Here is an 18755-nt window from a genome sequence, read left to right as displayed (position 1 = left end):
AAATAAGTTGTATATCTAGGACAACTTAAGGAGTGGGGAGAGGAGGAAGACTTCTGTATGTGCTAGAATACTGATGTATTTTTCTCTCCTTTTCAGGTTGTCACGGAGTAAAATGGATGGTAGCTTTGATTGTGATTGTGGTGAGCTGGAGCCACCTGATCATTAACAGAAGGCATCTTTTGTAAATCAAGAGCTGCCAGTTTCCTGTTTAACTAGACTGTAAACAAAGGACAGAAAAAGGAGGAAGAAGAAGAAAAAAAAAATAGTGCTTACCAGCACCATAGAATGACGCTGCTCAGGACCAGTCCAACACTGAATGTATCTGCACTGTGAGGAGGAGGATGTTAATAGAAGCCTATTATGTGCATATTTATTCACATTTTTGTTAAATGTTAACCAGTTTAGCACAGTAGAGCTGAGTGCATAGTATGTCATTTCATTCCGTTTGAGTTTCTTGTGAGTATTTTCTTCAATGTCTGCAGAAATGCTGCACCTTTCTTGAACTATGAATGCTGCAATCTTTCTATCTTATGCTCAGTTTGAGTTCTAGAGCTTACAGGCTCTAAATTCAAGGGGACACAACAGGCCTGGCTGGCTCATAATGAAATGAGAGTGTCAAGAAACCATCTTGCAGTCAAAGCCAAGTGTTTCTTCTCCCTTTCTGTAAGACCTTTTCTTCAGATACCAGTGGAAGTGTCTCCGCGTGTTTACAGAAGCTTAGTAGTTTGAGGAAAAAGAAACGTAAAGAATTTTAAAATGGCAGAAAAATTTGAAAGTCTCATGAACATTCATGGTTTTGATCTGGGCTCTCGGTATATGGACTTAAAACCACTGGGCTGTGGTGGAAATGGCTTAGTTTTTTCTGCTGTCGATAATGACTGTGACAAGAGAGTGGCTGTCAAGAAAATTGTCCTTACAGATCCCCAGAGTGTTAAACATGCTCTACGTGAGATCAAAATTATTAGAAGACTTGACCACGATAACATTGTCAAAGTATTTGAAATTCTTGGTCCTAGTGGAAGCCAGTTAACAGATGATGTGGGCTCCCTTACAGAATTGAACTGTGTTTACATTGTCCAGGAATACATGGAGACAGATCTGGCTAATCTGCTAGAGCAAGGCCCTTTACTGGAAGATCATGCCAGACTTTTCATGTACCAGCTGCTACGTGGGCTCAAGTATATTCACTCTGCAAATGTTCTGCATAGAGATCTCAAACCAGCTAATCTTTTCATTAATACTGAAGACTTGGTGCTGAAGATTGGTGACTTTGGTCTTGCACGAATCATGGATCCTCATTATTCCCACAAGGTATGTGAAGAGGGGGAATATTTAAGCGATACACTGACAACATTGCTTTCTTAAAATAGCATCTTTCTCACTTTTGCAGAGATAGATAGTCTGTGGAGGGCCTCGTTAGCAGGTGGGATATCACGTTAGGAAACTGGAATGCTTGCAAATAGAGTAAAACAGGTCTCTGGATGGCATGTTTTGTCTCGGATAGAACTACTGCAAGCATAAAATAATTTATTTTTTTTTTAACTAGATGTGTTCCAAAAAGCAGACTTTTAACAGTGAATACAGAACCTGAGATTAAGAGCAATGTTTAGAGGCTTAACTGTAGAAGCCTTAGATAAGTTTGTAAGTGATACATTCATAGTGTGCAAGTGTGGCTGCTTTCGGGGGTTAATTTAAAGATATGGTCTTCCTGGTTTAGATGATGTTTCACAAAAGAGTTCATTATCATCTCTGCATTTATTTCACATCTGGGAATAAGGAAGTTTTGCTGCAGTACCTCATTTGACTAATAAATAGCATTATACTTCTATATTGTTGCTATTCACTCATAAAGATATTGCAGTTCCATTTTAAAAGGTAGAAGGGTGTAGTAGGGGGCACATGGTACTATCCCTAGGACCCTGAGACCAAAAAATCTTGTAGTACATTAAAAAATAGGAAACAAATAATTTACCTCTTTAAAAATCTAAGCTTTTTTTAATTAATTTCATTAGGGCCATCTTTCTGAAGGATTGGTTACTAAATGGTACAGGTCACCCCGTCTTTTGCTTTCTCCTAACAACTACACTAAAGCCATCGACATGTGGGCTGCAGGTTGCATCTTTGCTGAAATGCTGACTGGGAAGACCCTCTTTGCAGGTGGGTAGAATAAAAATCTGTGTGTCAGTTTCTAAAAGGAGCAGTACTGCTTAGTTATCTTCATCAAGAAAAGCTGATTCTCATGGCTAATATCAATAGTCATTGACTATCAGGATATGCTATATTATTACACAATTACATAAACTATAAATTGGTGTATTTGTAAAGCAGAAGACATTTCCACTTCTGTTACTCATACTGGTGCATATTTAGGTAAATATCACAGTTTAGTTTACTACTCGTATGTGGTAAATCTGTTTGTAGTTAGATTAAACTAAACTTACTGGATGCCTAGAAGTATTCTAAATGCGTATGTTTTAGTGAATGGGTGTATCCAGGGGGTATTTGAGGCTTATGGATGCCCTGAGTATCTTACTAGTAAAGACTTTTTTTTTTTTATGTAGTCACCCTAATCACTTCTTACTTCTTTATATTTTAAATTATGAAAGAGCGGCCCTTTTTTCCCCATTCCTATTTTTTTGTCATCTGTGGGCTGTTTTGACCTGACCTTTGTTTCAGTAGAGTAGGGAGGACTACGGTTTAGTGTGGCATACCAAGGAAATGTGTAACCGCCGAATCTTGTAATTTAGGAAACAATGCTCTGCTCACATTGGGTGCATCTACATCAGTGCTTTGGTTAGGATCAGGAACAAATTTTTGAAGCAAATCACTTGATGGCCATCCTGATCTAGCTCAGTGCATGAACTAGAGTCTCTTTAGATAAAATGAAACTGTCATTTGCTCTGTAGGAGATCACCCAGTGTGCTCCACCTGCTGATAGGCATTCAGTCCACGGGAGCAGATGAGCTAGTCTAGAGTAAATGCTTATTTTGTGTGCACCCTGGGGCCTCAGCAGCAGCTGTCTCATTCAGGTTCACTCTTGGATTTGCTCCTGTTGGTCTAAATTACTGGCATAATACAGATAAAATCTCGTAAGAACTGAACTTGCATTTTGAAGCTCCCATTCCTTTAGATACATGTGGACTAGAAGCACACCTCTGCAGTAATTCTTTGGTTTGTACATCAAGGTAATGAAATTGAGAGCTTTTTCCCATTAAGTGCTATAATGGACTACTGTCACCTTGAAATCATTATTTTATAGAAATCGGCGATTAGTATGCAAAAAGGTTTTTCTTAACTTGCAGTGAGTTGCTAACTCATTGAGTTACTAACTACTGGAATAGTGTCCCTAGTGTATTAAATTCTCAGCTGGTAAGAGATTTATTAGGTTTCCATTGCATCAAGCGCTTCCACTGGAAAATAGTGGAGTAGTGGGAGAAAGTATGTGGATTTCAGCATATATTGATTACAACTGCTAGTGTTCTGGCAAATACCAATGCTACTCAAAAAAAGCCAAAAGTTTTTATTTGTCTGGTAGCTGTGTAGTAAGCTAGAATTTTGCTTTTTAAACTCGTTCTTAGTAACCAAAATCCAAAGTTTGTAGGCTCGTTTATGTGTCCTAATGGCATTCTGTGGATATCCACATCTAAAAATATTTTTCTAGGTGTGTCCCTCTGAAAATTTAGCACTGCTGTAGTTTTCTGATAAAGAAGAGTGGACTTCTTCATGCATTTGGAAAGGGAAAATGGTTGGAGATAGGGTAGTTAGCCTGTCCTGAGACTCTGAATAAAATTATTTTACCAAGTTCTTTGGAGGGCTTGATTCGGTTAATTTGCAACTTCCTGTCTATTTCTGAACCATCCCTTAGGAATCCTGGTGTCTGGAAAGCTGGTGGGAAAGGGAAGGAAGAATGCAGATAAAAATTGCAGAATACCTGGCATGAGGGAGGGAAGGAGGCAGAGGAACTCAATAGCTGTTCCAAGTAACCTCTCTAATTCTTTCTTCTAAATGAGTATTTCAAATGCTCATTTCACTTCTAGTGGAAAGCAAGCTGATTAATTTTTATGGTGGAAATAATGATAGGGTAGAATCTGTTTTCCAGCAATTTGCAGGCAGTGTAACATCTGATAATTGTATCAAGTAATTTGTAGTAGTCTGAAGTAGGAGAACAAAAGAGCTTTTTCAGTCTTGCAGGTAAGTTAACAGGAGGCGGTGCTGATTCATTTGGGGAATGTAGGTCTTGGTCAGCTTTTCTTTAGGTCATCTGGCAGATGCATGGTAGGATGTCCAGTGCATTGCCATGCAAACTGAAGTGATAGTGCATAGATTTGGAGATGGTACAGTCTCTTTCTGTCCCCATTTATTTTTTTATTTAATGTCACATGCGTCAGTATTGCTGATGATCACCCAGAGCCGCTTGGTGAAGGAGGGAAATGCTGGCATGCAAATAATCCTATGTAGTTTCATCTGCTAGTTGAATCTCTAGGATGCTACATGCTTCTTGGAGCTGAACAATAAATCGAGGTAGACAAGCTGTATTTCTGGGTACTCCAGTTACACTGAATAAGATGTTGTTGATTAATCAAAATTGACCTGCTGTATAGACCCTTACAGTTCTTACCCGGGAGACTTCAGATAGTACTAAAAGTATACTATATTTTCAATTGTAATACAGGTCTTTTTGTGTGTTTGCTTTTTTTTAAAACCAAGGTTGCACTGCTTAACTGACAGGTGATTTTGTTGTTGTTGTTGTCTTGCACCTGACAGTAATACCGGGTTTCAAAGTAGAATATTAATACAAATGGTTGTGGCCTGTAAGATCTCTTGCTGAGCTGAGCCACTACTGTTTTTATTAATAAAGGGACATATAATTCAAAGTGAGGCCAAATATAGGTGGATCAGTTGAAAGGGGAGGATTGCAGTGTATAGTATATAACAAAAAGACAGGGTGATGCTGTAGACTACCTCATCCGTGGTAAAAACATCCTTGCCAGAGCTTAAGATTAGGTTGCTTTATCTGTGTGTAGCAGCTCTGTAATTCTTCATACGCTACAGCATTTTTGAGAGCTCTTCAGACTTACTATCATTCAAATTTAGAACTTCAGCGTAGGAGATAATAGTGTTCTACCGAAAATAGCTGCTCGGAGCACAAAATTTGGACATGCCTTTCATGTACAGGGATCACAAGTGTTTGAAGTGGAAATGGCAGCTTGTATTTTCTCTTGGTGCTTAGGTGCGCATGAACTTGAACAGATGCAGTTGATCCTAGAATCAATTCCTGTTGTACATGAGGAGGACCGTCAGGAGCTTCTCAATGTAATTCCAGTTTACATTCGAAACGATATGACTGAGCCACACAAACCTTTAACTCAGCTGCTTCCAGGCATCAGTCCTGAAGGTAAGTCATTCAGAAAAATAGTCTGTATTTCAAAGTCATTAAATAGTGAGCAACTTCACAGTACATGTGTGTGATTGTTAAAAGCAAGTTTCAGCTGGAAGAACCTGCATGTTCTCTGAAAGACTGTCTTCTGCTGTAATAAAAAAGATTTTGCTTACACAATAGCTACTCAGTCATCTTTGGAGTAGAATTCTGAATCTCTGCAGGACCTGTTTGCACTATTACTCTATTTTGAGACATGGCCCTTCTAAATACAAGGGGATATTAGAATGGAGTCAGTATGAAACAACTGTCTTTCAAATGCTTTTAAAAGTCTCCCAATCAAACTGACAGCAATGTTTCCTGATAGCTGTTGCTGGATACTGATTCAGCTTAAAGCCTTCTGTCTCTTAGTATTTTTTTTCCTCCCACTTTAATTTAAATTATTATTGATCTTAGATTTGACCTCTACTCTTCTAGCTTTCCTGTGGCTACAGGATGCATATTTGGCAGTGTACTGTTAGTAGCTGATACTTCACAGGTGGTTACTCTTAAACAAATCCACACCTCTAGAGCAAAGCATTGCACCTTAATCTTAAATTCTAGATGTTTAAAATGTCGTTTTTCTCCTATTTAATGATAAATTTTTCTCCACAGCACTGGACTTTTTGGAGCAAATTTTGACATTTAGTCCCATGGATCGATTGACAGCAGAAGAAGCTTTGTCCCATCCTTATATGAGCATTTATTCCTTTCCAACGGATGAGCCTATTTCAAGTCATCCTTTTCACATTGAAGATGAGGTTGATGATATTCTGCTGATGGATGAGAGTCACAGCCATATTTATAATTGGGAAAGGTAAATTTATCACTTACTGTGGCATGTAACATAACTGAGTGGTGGTGTGCTTGAAGTAACGTTGCTTCGTGGGCATAATTTTGGGTTTTGTTTGTTTCTTCTTATTAAGTTGGCCTGAGAATAAACTTTTCCCTTGCAGGCAGTGCATTGTCATTGAGTTTATAAATGATTAGACTGACTTGGATATGCTGAAGCACTCAAGGCTCTAGAATCTAAAGTTAATCTTTCTGTTACTCTTTTCCCCAAAAAATATTTCTCTAAAAAATAAATAGTTTTAAGTGTGATTGTCTTGTTCAATCATTAGTGCATGTAATACCAAAGAGATTTACAGTCATCGTTTAAGATCAGTTAAACACACTTTAAAAGAGTTCTGTAAATGGAGTGAGCTGTTGTACGTAATTCTGGACTTAAATCTTTCAGATGTGCATGTGAGGATTGCTTTATGCCAGATTAAATTAAAAACCTGGCAGGGGTACCCAGTTGGATTGAGGAAAATCATTATCTATGTTGAATTGTCATTCTTCCGTAAGGGAATTTCAAAACTTAACTGTCTCTGTCTCGGGAGCTAGAAGACTGGTTTTTAGCTGCTAACGCTTAGGAAATTGTTTTACAGATACCATGAAAGTCAGTTTTCAGACCATGACTGGCCTATTCATAATAACTATGAAGCTGATGAAGTTCAGCGTGATCCAAGGGCTCTTTCTGATGTTACTGATGAGGAAGAAGTGCAAGTAGATCCTCGCAAATATTTGGATGGAGATCGTGAAAAGTATCTGGAGGATCCTGCCTTTGACACCCACTTCTCTACTGAGCCTTGCTGGCAGTATTCAGATCACCATGAAAACAAGTACTGTGATCTGGAATGTAGTCACACTTGTAATTACAAAATGAGGTCATCTTCGTACCTAGATAACTTAGTTTGGCGAGACAGTGAAGTTAACCATTACTATGAGCCCAAGCTTATTATAGATCTTTCAAACTGGAAGGAACAGAGCAAAGAAAAGTCTGATAAGAAAGGCAAGTCTAAATGTGAAAAGAATGGGTTGGTGAAAGCTCAGATAGCACTTGAGGAAGCATCACAGCAACTCGTTGAAAAAGAAAGGGAGAAGAATCAAGGATTTGACTTTGATTCGTTCATAGCAGAAACCATTCAGCTTAGTTTACAACACGAGTCTACTGATGTTGATAAATTAAATGACTTGAATAGCTCAGTGTCTCAGATAGAGTTGAAAGGATTAATATCAAAGTCAGTAAGCAGAGAGAAGCAGGAAAAAGGAATGGCTAATTTGGCACAGTTAGAAGCTCTGTACCAAACTTCTTGGGACAGTCAGTTTGTAAGTAGCGGGGAGGAGTGCTTCCTCATAGACCAGTTCTGTTGTGAAGTCAGGAAAGATGAACAGGTTGAAAAAGAAAATACTTACACCAGTTATTTGGACAAATTTTTTAGTAAGAAAGAAGATGCTGAAATGCTAGAACCTGAGCCAGTAGAAGAGGGGAAGCTTGGGGAGAAGGAAAGAGAAGAGAGCTTTCTCAGTAACAGTGGAGAACTCCTCTTCAACAAGCAGCTTGAGGCTATAGGTATTCCTCAGTTTCACAGCCCCGTTGGTTCGCCACTGAAATCAATACAGGCCACGTTAACACCTTCTGCTATGAAATCATCTCCCCAGATTCCCCACAAAACGTACAGCAGCATTCTGAAACATCTAAATTAAAACACTCAGCAGACATTTCTTTTATATTCATGAGATGTGTTTGTCTTTTTTTATTACTAGTGTAAGTAATTTTTTTACTTGAATCAGACGGTGTAATTTTGGTATGGATTTCATTAGTTTTCTGTTTACCATTGTTTTTACAATCCAGAATTACTTTCTCTACATGAGTTAGTTTTGTTTTTAAACTGGCATGTCGTTTGCACACAAAATTAATGAATAGAGCAAAATAATGCAAAATGCAGGAGGTAACAAAAAATGCACTAAACCAAGTAAAAAAAAAAAAAACAAAAACCATTCTCTCAGTAAAACAGTGTCCATGTTTTGCAGAAAAAGAACCTTGCCTTGAAATTTACACAGTGAGACTGTACATAATTGCATGAAAATATCTATTTTTCCCAAAACATTTTTTCATTCATGCGTATTTTAGAGTTTTTTCATACTGTACACATTTCTTAGACACATGATACCAGCAGCAACTGAAATGAATGCAGAATTTGGTACGCATGTGTTATCTACCTCAAGGTAACAGCAGTATGTGGCAAAACATTAACCACCCATAGTGCTTCTCATTATGCACTTCTATTTAGCCAGCATTATTGTAGTAGCTATTCTTACTGAAAATCATTCAATATTTATAAATGTTCTGGTATGCATTCTTTATAGTGAAGTGTTAATATGCAGCACTTTTATTTATTTTAGCAAATAAGTATATTTCTGTAATTATAGAAAGTCAATTTTTGAGTTACTTTTCAGATAAAAGTTTTCGTTTAGCACTATGGTTTTATTGCCTACATAGCTGGATATATATTAACATCGGCTTATTCTGAGGCTATCCAATACATTTTTTTAATTTTTATTTTTTAGTTTTCATTTCAAGTAAGCACTCACTGTGTATAGGAATTTGTAATTGGAGGTGCTTGATCTCTACAAAAGAAATTAGGAATTGCTTTATTATCAAATGCTCCTAGAAGTCTTAATTGTGTTTATTTTTAAAAAATTTTGTAATGTTAGTTGTGTGCATGGAAATAATTAAGGTACAACATTACTGTAGGTTAAAGTTCTATATGGTGAGAAATTTTGTTTTTACTGTATGTTTTTACTGAATGATTCCTGTCCCACTCTCAACTCCCCTCAAAAGCAAGCATGAATAAAATTAGGTTAAATATAGCATGTAGCATCTCAGTCTTCTGAAAATTTGTTTTACCTTCTGATTTTTTGAAATACTGGATGTATCATTGGCTCCCCTGTTTAAAATGAAAAACAAATAAAAACATGGCCAGCAAAAATTACTGTTGTTTTTTGGTGCTTTGTACAATCATAGAATCATTTAGGTTGGAAAAGACCTTTGAGATGGTACATCCGACTGTCAGCACGGGACAGCTGAGCCGACTTCTAAACCCTGTCCCTGAGCACCACATCTGGGTGTTTTCTGAACACCCCCAGGGATGGTGATTCTACCCTGTCCCTGGGCAGCCTGTGGCCGTGCCTGACCACCCGTTCTGTGAAGGCATTTTTCCTGATACCCAATCTAAACCTCCTCTGGTGCAGCTTGTCCTGTCACTTCTTATCTGGGAGAAGAGACCAACACACACACCGCCTGCAACCCTGTTTCAGGTAGGTGTAGGGAGCGATGAGGTCCCCCCTGAGCCCCCTCCTCTCCAGGCTGAACCCCCCCACCCCTCCAGCCGCTCCCCATGGGACTCGTGCCCCAGCCCCTGCCTGGCTCTGGACACGCTGCAGCCCCTCAATGTCCCCCCTGCAGTGAGGGCCCAGCGCTGACCCCAGGATTCGAGGGGCGGCTGCACCAGTGCCCAGCGCAGGGGGACGGTCACTGCCCCGGCCCCACTGGCCATGCTGTTTTGGACACAAAGTGAAGAGACCTACAGGTAACGCAGCTTGCTGTAAGGGCAGCCCTGCTCGCCTGCAGTCCCTAGCACGAGGTTCCCCAGGGAGCAGGAGACACGGCCTTGCAGCCTGCCCTGGCGGCTGCGGGTGCGGTGCCCTGATGGAGACCCCCGCAGCACACTTCTGTCCCCGGGGCCTGTGGCTGCACTGAAGAAAAGCCTGTGTAGCTGTACGGCTGTGAAAGCGCGCGTGCTGCTGTCAGTAACCGTTCTTGTTGAAAATACAATTGACTTCCAGAGTATAAGTGAGCACGGCTGTTCTATCAACTTTTTAGACAAAGTAGCGTCAGCGTGGGAAGGCTGCTGTGAGCGCGTGTGAGCACCTTGGTGTCGCGGACAGCATGGAGCGAAGGAAATCGTGCAGGAGCTCGGCTGGAGCGCTTGCACAAGGAGGTCTCGGGAGCAGAACCAGGTAATCCTGTGGGTTGTTTCAAAATGCACAGGTCAGGTCTCTTGCAGCAAGCCCTAAGGACAACACGTATTTCTCTTCCAGTTCCTCCTAGCAGAACCATTCCTGAGGGAGCTAATTAGCCGTATGATAAAGCTACATCTTTTGGCAAGCTCCTACAACTTTTTCCATGACAGTGTCTTATTTCCTCCGATTTTTCCATCCCTCCCCCCTGCTCCTCTGGCAGGTAGCACAGCAGCAACTTGCCTAAATCAAGGAAATGTTTTCAGCGTGGCAGAAAATGGTCACTTGGAGGGATGGGACACAGTGTATGTCCTTGGGCATGGTATGGGAGTGTTCCCACAGCCACATCAATTTGTACCTGTGGGGCTGTAGGGGGGAGGAGTTGGCTGGTTGCCCCCTTTCCTAGGCAAAGGAACTGTTTTGGTGTGGTAGTGTTTTTTTGAGCTTGGGTGGAAGCAGCAGGTGGGAAGTGCTTAGAAACTGGAAACAAAATTCAGCTTAAAAACACCTCCTGTGCAAATGAAGTTTTGTGGGGGTTAACCCCAGTGAAACTCAACAGTACTTAAGAAGCCTGTAATAGTAGAAAGGGAACATCTTACACTCAAAAAGGAAGGGGAGAATCAAGTGTTGAGCCCAAATCCAGCGTGGTGCTTCACTGCCTTTGACTTCTAGTTGTGTTGGGGAGAGCAACGCTGTACAGGCACTGCCGCCTGCGCTGCTGCAAACCCCGCTCTCGTAGCTGGCGCTGTCTGTGCATCGGTGGGGCATACAGCTGGGCAGTCTGGCTTATTAAGTAGAAGTAATTCTGTATGTGGAGCTGATTAAAGAAAGTAAAAGTGCTTCGTAAGGACCACACAAAGTGAAATTTACTCCTAGAAAGGGAAGATGCTCCGAGTGGGGGGTTGGGTTCTCCCTTGGGAAACGTGGGGGAGCAGCCTGTGGGAGGTGCAGGCTTTCGCTGGGTGTTCCTAGCACGTACAAGTTGTTTCTGTCCCACACTCATCAGCCGTGCCCATCCCTGCAAGAAAAAAATAAATAGGACAGTTACATGTATAGCTCTTTGGCTGTGACCTAGCAACTGAATTGTCTTGAAAAACATATTATGGAAGAGGCTTAAATTATAAACCAGATAAAGGGGCCACTGCTTCATGCTAAAGTGCTTGCTGCGTAAAATGGAACACCCTTATTTAACAAAAAAGCAAATAAAAAGCGATGCTAACCATCTTTTAAAAATGGCTTTTCTTCTCTGTGTGTTCTTTGGTTAAAAGGCAGCATTTTAAAGTATATCCAACAAGAACTTCAGCTGGAAGAGACAATGTTGACCCTTACCGAACAGACCAGGACAGAGAATTTTGCATCTATTGTCATCACATGAGAGCTAATAATTGCAAATCGACAATGCTCAACAGTTTGTTCTGATCAGGAGTTTTCAGTCGTGGTCAGTTAACTTTCTCACAATTGTATTTAATTTTAATTAAATAAGAGTTGCTATATTTATATATGTATCAGCTATTTATATAAGACTTTGCCCACGCTGCTGTTAGTGGAATGATTACGGCACGAGTGTAGCGCACCTTAGCTAGTCTTTGCCTTGAGCACAGCAGGTCTCCTGGGGCTGCGAGCTGGAGATCAGGTTCTGCAAACCAGTGGGGAACTGGGGCAGCTGGGCAGCCCCTCCTGCTGCATCTTCTCTGCCCCTGGTCAGCAGGACAGCTTGTGTGCTTGCAGGCAGTGAGTCCACTGCTACAGCTGCATTTGTGTGCCTTGGTTTACTTTGTTTTGCTGTCATCTTGCTATTGCTTTTTCTGTGCTGTAGAAGTCCTTAGAAGCGCGCCTGGTACGTAACGTTTAAAGCCCTGCTCGGTTCTCTCGCTTTGGGCTGGCTTATTGCCTGGAGGTGTTTGTTTACAAACAGGTTTTTAGTGCCTTTTTTACAGGGGGAAAGGCTTCCTCCTGGGGAGTTTTTCTTCCACATGGAACTAATGTCGCTCTGGAGCTACTTCTGCTATTTTTTCCTGTCCCCCTCTATACCCTGCGATAGTCTTAGGTACAGAGTTTTTCCATGTGTGGGCTTCCGTCTCCTGCTCTGTAGTGCATACGCTACAAAACACAGAGGATTGTACTTGGAGTCCTGAGGAATTTTGACACGCTGTGGTGCAGGTTATTTCTGGGTATCAATGGGGGGGAAAGCATCCTCAAACTCAATCTGCTCTCACAAGTCTTCCTTCTTTATATTCATGTTGCTTTTCTGTTGCTGAGATTTGGAAGTTCTTGTTAAGCCTTCAGGTAGGTTTAACATGTAATTAAACAGTAAACTGTCCTCGTTCTTCCAAAGATGCAATCCTGAGCAACAGCAGCCCTGAACCAGTTTGTTCCTTATTCCTCGAATTACTTCAGTGCTTACAAAATCCTGCAAATTCTTGTTTGTTGTTCTGCTGCTGTTTGCGTCAGTCTTGAGCTAAACAACCTGGCAAGTAATGCTGCAGGGTATTTAGTAACAAGCAAATAATCCAGATCACTGCTGGCACCCAGCACCCTGAAGAAACGCTTCCATTCCAGGGTCTCTATATTTAAAATGGTTATCTGCTTACTCTGGCTGCTATTTGAGAACTCCTTAAAATATTGACTGCTGAAAAGTTCAGTGACTTCGTTTGACGGAGAATTAGCATTGCTGATAAGATGATTTGCGTGCACCAGGCTGTGTGTAGAGGCAGCTCTGCCCTCGTGGCCCCGTGGTTATGGTGATAGCTGGGTACCGGCCCGTGCTGTGCAAACAGCAGTGGCAGTAGCTGGTGGCAGTCACACAGGATCACTGCCTTTCCTCCGGAGCCTGTCGCATCCTGACTGCAGAGCAGCCCTTCTGTAGCGAACGCTCATCATAAAATTCCTCTTGTAATTTTTGTGCTGGTCTATTGCGGCCAAAATTACTTCTAACCTTTATGTCACGCAGCCTGGCTGTTACGCGTGGCATGAGATATGGATGTGTGCTGTTTGCAGTGGAGTGTGGGACAGGGAACTTACGCCCGGTCTGTCTTTGGAGCCAGTGATACCGTTGCCTTTCGCAACCCGCTCGCCTTCCCCGGCTTCAGCATCCTTGGTGCCAGAATGAGGGTGGTGGGCAGCGAGCGGCGGCAGGAGCGCAGGCGGCGTGGCGGGGCTCCCGCTCTGCCTTGTGCATCCTGCACCACCACGGGCCGGGTCCCTCGCTGTCCCGCGGGATGGAGCGCAGCCGTACGGAATGGGATGTGGGGAAGGACTGCTGCTGCGTTAGTGGGGGCTTGTGTTGGGCTGCCCTTACTGACAGTGCACCCCATCAGTGCTTCCAGGGCAGGGAGTCGTTACTGAATGCGTGGCTGATGGTTTGTTGGGTTTTTTTCAGTGTTGACATTTGTTTCCTAGTTGGAAGAAGGCTGATATATTTTGCCCTAATTTGGTATAGCTCCACATTACTTGTGTCTTTGCCTACGCTTCTGATTTTTGCCAAATTTCTTGTAACCTCTGGTTTCGGCTTATTATATTCTAGTAACCGTTCAGGGCTGAGTTCAGTCCAAGGCGTGGGGGTGATCTCCTGCCTGCTCGGCTAAAGATTATCGACCACTCTCAGAGTAGATGTGAGGCCTAATAAAACACAGCCTTGCCTTTCTGTCTGAATTTTGCCATGTTCCTCAAGCCATACCCCAAGGCTCTGGTGCTGTGCAGCATGGAAGCTCCTTTGCCACACTCATCACACCGTGGCTGGTGCAAGGTACATGTAAACCTCATCATTTTTCTGTGTCATCATCTTCACAAAAAGGTGTCTCTGCAGCACAAATGTAGCCAGGGGCAGAGTTTCTGCTTTACAAGGTGGTCGATCCTTACTTAGCCTTCTGGTTTGCAGCTCAGGCTTCAGCTATGGATGCCCCAAACCCAGACTTTCTCACTCTCGTTCTTGGGGATGCTGTTCAGACTAGATTAGAGCTTAAATCTTCAGTGCTAGAGGCTGTAGAGAAATCCATGTTTCCATTTGATGTCTGTCTTGAATTTTATCATTTTTAATCATTTAAAGCCATAGATCTGAATAACCAAATGACAGATTTATTGTGACTTCTATGTTTGTTTGGATATAGACTTAAACAGCACAGCTCTTGAAATAGCTGGATAGCTAGCAGAGACATTTTTAAAGCCTGTGATCAAGAAAGCAGATGGGTTTGGGTTTTGTTTTGTGTTATCTCTGCCTCAGATTTTTTACAGAGCCTCTTAGCAAATTTGATGTTGACGCACACTGAAAGATTAAGCTACTTCTGCATACTAAATTATCTTTTGGACCCATGGACGTGATATTTCACTGATTGTCATGATTCTTTATTTTATTTTCACTTGCTTTATGCAGAGAGACCCTCAGCTGTTTGCATGTGTGTATTTTACATCACACCTAGCAGCAAGGCGCCAGCCTGTATGGCTGTTGGAGTGCAGAGCAGGTGGGAATGGCCTTTGGGTACTGCCGGCACTTACAGCCCTATTTCTGTTGACCTTGCTAACTGCATCACCTAGCGTACAGCATCGTTCCAGCTAGACAAGGTACAAAACCTCGCTGTGGCTGGCTTAGGGACCTGTGCAGGGCGAGCAGATTCATCATCTAGGACAGAGGCAATCCCAGAGTAAAGCAAACCCTGAAAGCCCTGGTGGAGCCATGGCAAGCTGGGCACCCACCGAGTGGCTCACCGTTTGCAGCTGCCAAAACATCCACCGCTAGCTAGGAAGGGCATGAAGGGGTCTGCTCTCCATGCCTGCATGGCTCTCAGGTAATCAGTCCCTTGCCTCATTTCTCTTGCCCTGATAAAAGCATAATTATGTCAGCAGTGAAGCAGTTTTTTTGGTTCCTCAGCCATCACAGAGCAAAACAGGGAAGCACAGAGTTGCTTGGGTGGTTTAGTGGACAAGTGAACCCAAAAGGCCTTGATGTGGGGCGGTGGGTTGGCCGTGCGGGGGCTCGGGGCTGGCGGCGGGTACCAGTGCCGGCAGTGGAGGGGAGCCAGGGCAACAGGGCAGAGTCCGGCTCATCCTCCAGAATGCTGGCGCAGCCTGGGGAGGAGATTTCCATCCTGCCTGCCAGGAATTACAGTCTGTGTTGGCATGGGCAGGAGGAAAAATATGATGGGAAGCAGGGAGATTAAAATAACCCCGGTGAAAACAGGATGTTGGAAAGCTGGTAGCGCTGCGGGGCGGCAGGGCCGGCTGCGGGGAGCTGCCAGGGGCCAGGAGGCTCCCACACAGGGGCTGCCTGCAGGAAAACACCCCCTTCTCCCGTGTTTGTAGGCCCACACCAAACCCCTGAGGCAGAGGCAGCACGGCTTTGCTGGCAGAGAGAACGCAATGTCCTTGCGTTCCCCAAAATGTGACTGATTATGGCTATTGACACAAATAGGTTCACTCACCTTCTCTCAGTAGCCGCCTGCTCTCTTTTTCATTGGATGAAGGTCATAAACCATTCCTTACAACACATCAGCCTGGCATCATATTTATTTAACTGGTATGACCTCACAGGTGCTGCCAGGCACCAAAATGAAGCTCTATTTCACAGCTCGGCTGCCACGAGGGAACTGTATTTCTCCCAGCTGATCGCAGCCTGCTCTCCGAGCCGTGAGCCGTGGCTTCCTTCCAGCCTAAGACAATATAAAAACCAGACCGTGTTTTTCTCTTCCCGACTGACTCTTCCTTTCAGGGGCTGCCAGCAGCCGTCGCCGGGGTGGATTTACAGGGGGGGTGGCGGGTCCCCATCACCGCTGAGCCGCTCTGCAAACCGCCCGAGGTTTGTGCTGCGGCTGGCGGTCGGCCAGAGCCCCTCGCACACCATCTCTGGTCCTTTGTGAGCAGGGGCAGCCTGGTGCCAGAGGCTGGTTTCAGCCTGGGAGAGTGTGGCCAGCTTCTGAGAGGACTTCGCACGGTGAGGTCCCAGGCTCCAGCACGTGTAGACTGTGCTCAGAGGCCAGCATGAACTCAGCTTAACCCCATAACTTACGAGTTCATTGAGCCGTTAGGAAATGCGCACTAAAATCTCTAAGGCTAAACCAAACTGGTTTGTTCTTTAACATAAAATCGAAATTGCTGTTTTCCTTGTGTCCAAACTGCTACCCACCTACTTACCTCCCACAGTCAAATTGAATCTGCTATGTGCATCACAGGTCACCAGTGTTTGTCTGTGCAATGCAGAATCAGATGGGTGCAAAACAGTCCTTGGGTGAGTTTTGATCAGCTGGGCTGGTTAACACAGAGCAATTCTTCTCGGCCAGCTGGTCTTCTGCTAGTTAGGACAGGCACCGTGGGAGAGTGCTGCAGGCTTCCAGCAGAGGAAGGGAAGCTCGGTGCATGGCGGGCTCCCCCAGGCTCTGCCCAGCACCCTGCGGGTCCCACAGCCGTGAAGCTGGCCTCCACTGGGTTTCCCTGGTGTATCTGCAAGTTATGTTCCTCATCGGTGTTGCAGATGATTTGGGTCCTGAGGATGCTGGCGTGACTAGTATTTCCTATAGCCTCAGTGGCTCTTCTTCCATGCTCAAACAATGAGACAGATTTGCTCTCCATGTCCATAAAATAGGAAAAACGCTACGCTCGTCCATGAACATCACAGATGTTCAGTGCATCACCTGACTTTTATGACAGATGAGAAATAATGGAAGGTGATGGAGTGCTTAAAGTGAAATAATTAGCTGGAGTTAGTGGCCTGCCTGCACCAGGAGCTCAGGCAGTTCCCCGGAGTGGGGGGATGCCCAGCTCCTTTAACAGCCAGCCCCAGTACAATTTTTGTCCAAGCAGAAATGAAAAGATGTCTTTCTAGCTGAACTTCACTGTTCCGGGTTTTGACATGCATTTTGGCATCTGCAGGCAGTGTCACAGGAGAGGTGGCTTCAAACCCCCGGAGACCCCTGCATGCTGAGGGGGAGGAGGGGGCATCCCTGTGGCAGCCCAGAAAACATTCAAATTCATGTTCGTTTTAAATATTTGGCTCTAGAAATCTCTCCAGGCACCACTTTAATCCAATTTACAGCGTCTGGCTCAAGTGAAGTATGAGAAGAATTTGCTTAAGCTATTTGAGCGATGATGCGCAGCGGCGGGGATCTGGGCAGGCAGGCAGGGCAGCTGCCTGGCACCGGCCCCGGGCACCGCGCGGCCAGGAGGGCTCCGGCAGCCTGGGCTTGGGAAAGCTCCGGGTCCCCAGCCCCAGCACCCTGCACGCTGCCGGCCAGCACAGCGACAGCAGCTGCTGGCAGACCACCTTGGTCCTTCCCTGTCTTCTCCTTAAAATACTCATGAGGCTGCTGTAAAAGCCAGGTTGGAGACCCCACTGCTCGTGCCTGGGTGACTTGCCAGCGGGGCACACTGCCTCCGGCTGCCAGCACGCCCTGCTGCCATCTCGCTGCCATGTGCTTCCCCAGCCCCATCGCCCGCCCGCCTGGCTGAGCTCACCGCAATTTGGGAACGGGATCATTTTCAAACATTTCAAGCCACCTTCGGCTTCCTGGTGAGGGAAGAAAAGTCAAGTCTCAGGAAGGTTTTGCAGCATGCTCAGATGTTAATTGCTTTCCCCCTGCACCCCTAAGAAACGCACGTGTTGCCTTTTCCACTTCCCAGCAGGGAAAACGGAAGATGGAACAGCTGAGCCTTGCCCTGCCGAAGGAGGCTGCTGGCTGGGGTGGGACTGACCGGCCTCCACAAGGTGCTGGGGTTCGAGTCACCTTGCAAGAAGCCTTACGGTAAGGAGAAAAAGTCACTTACAGCTTTGGCTCTCACTTTGTCCCCAAAGTCTATGCAATGTCCTGGCCATTTATAGAAACTAATGAACCATGTCATCTGAATATGGAGCAGCTGCAAGGAGAATTGGGGCAGTGATGATGATTAAAGGTAGCGTCCAGATGGGAACGCAGTGGGAGAGCTCAGCTCTGCTCCTTTACGAGAGCAAAGTGTGCTGGTGCCGCGGCGCGGTGCCACTTGGCAGAGGTGGCCCGTCCTGCCAGGAGGCAGCGCTCTGGCCGTGCTGCCTTGGCAGGGCAGGCGGGGATGCTGGGGGTCGCTGGCCGCCTTGGCAGCAGCTGGGGAGCAGGGCTGGCTGGGACACGTGCTGGGGCGGCACCTGGCCTCGGGGTGGATGGTGCCCCTGGGACAGGACGTGCCCAGATGTGGGGGCGATGCCAGAGGGCACAGCGGTGGCCAAGTCTCTGCCTGGGCTCTCATTGCTGCTCGGCATCCCTTGGCAGTCCTGTGGGAAATCCCACCAGCCCCTCTTTCCCCAGGCTCTTGCCGTCAGGGTTTGGGGGGTTCTATCACTCGGACAAAGTCAGAAGCCTGTGGGGGAGCACAAACCCGGGATGCACGGCCAGCTGCCCTGGCCAAGTGTCTACCCACTGTCACCGTGGTGCGTACCAAGACCGCTCTCCATTTTCCTTCTGGCAGTTCTGTGCCTCTGCCTGGGGCTCCCGTGTGCACAGGTGCTGCTCCCACCCTTCCCCTTGGCTGAGGAGCG

The 18755-nt window shown here is 44.9% G+C and overlaps 1 protein-coding gene across 4 annotated transcripts in view; it reads left to right on the top strand.

Moving 5' to 3' along the window:
* MAPK6 (mitogen-activated protein kinase 6) overlaps positions 1-9234 on the top strand; it is a 31566-nt gene extending 22332 nt beyond the window's left edge. For all 4 annotated transcript variants that reach the window (XM_056347676.1, XM_056347674.1, XM_056347673.1 and 1 more), the window contains exons 2-6: positions 97-1311; positions 2013-2157; positions 5231-5395; positions 6032-6233; positions 6847-9234. In XM_056347676.1, coding sequence (XP_056203651.1) covers positions 757-1311; positions 2013-2157; positions 5231-5395; positions 6032-6233; positions 6847-7945 — 2166 coding nt within the window. In that variant the 5' untranslated portion in view covers positions 97-756 and the 3' untranslated portion in view covers positions 7946-9234. The remainder of the gene's footprint in view (positions 1-96; positions 1312-2012; positions 2158-5230; positions 5396-6031; positions 6234-6846) is intronic.
* Positions 9235-18755: the final 9521 nt, after the last annotated feature.

Source organism: Falco biarmicus, chromosome 7 (genome assembly GCF_023638135.1).
Source record: "Falco biarmicus isolate bFalBia1 chromosome 7, bFalBia1.pri, whole genome shotgun sequence".
NCBI classification, from domain to species: domain Eukaryota; kingdom Metazoa; phylum Chordata; class Aves; order Falconiformes; family Falconidae; genus Falco; species Falco biarmicus.
This window is presented reverse-complemented; position numbering and strand designations above follow the sequence as displayed.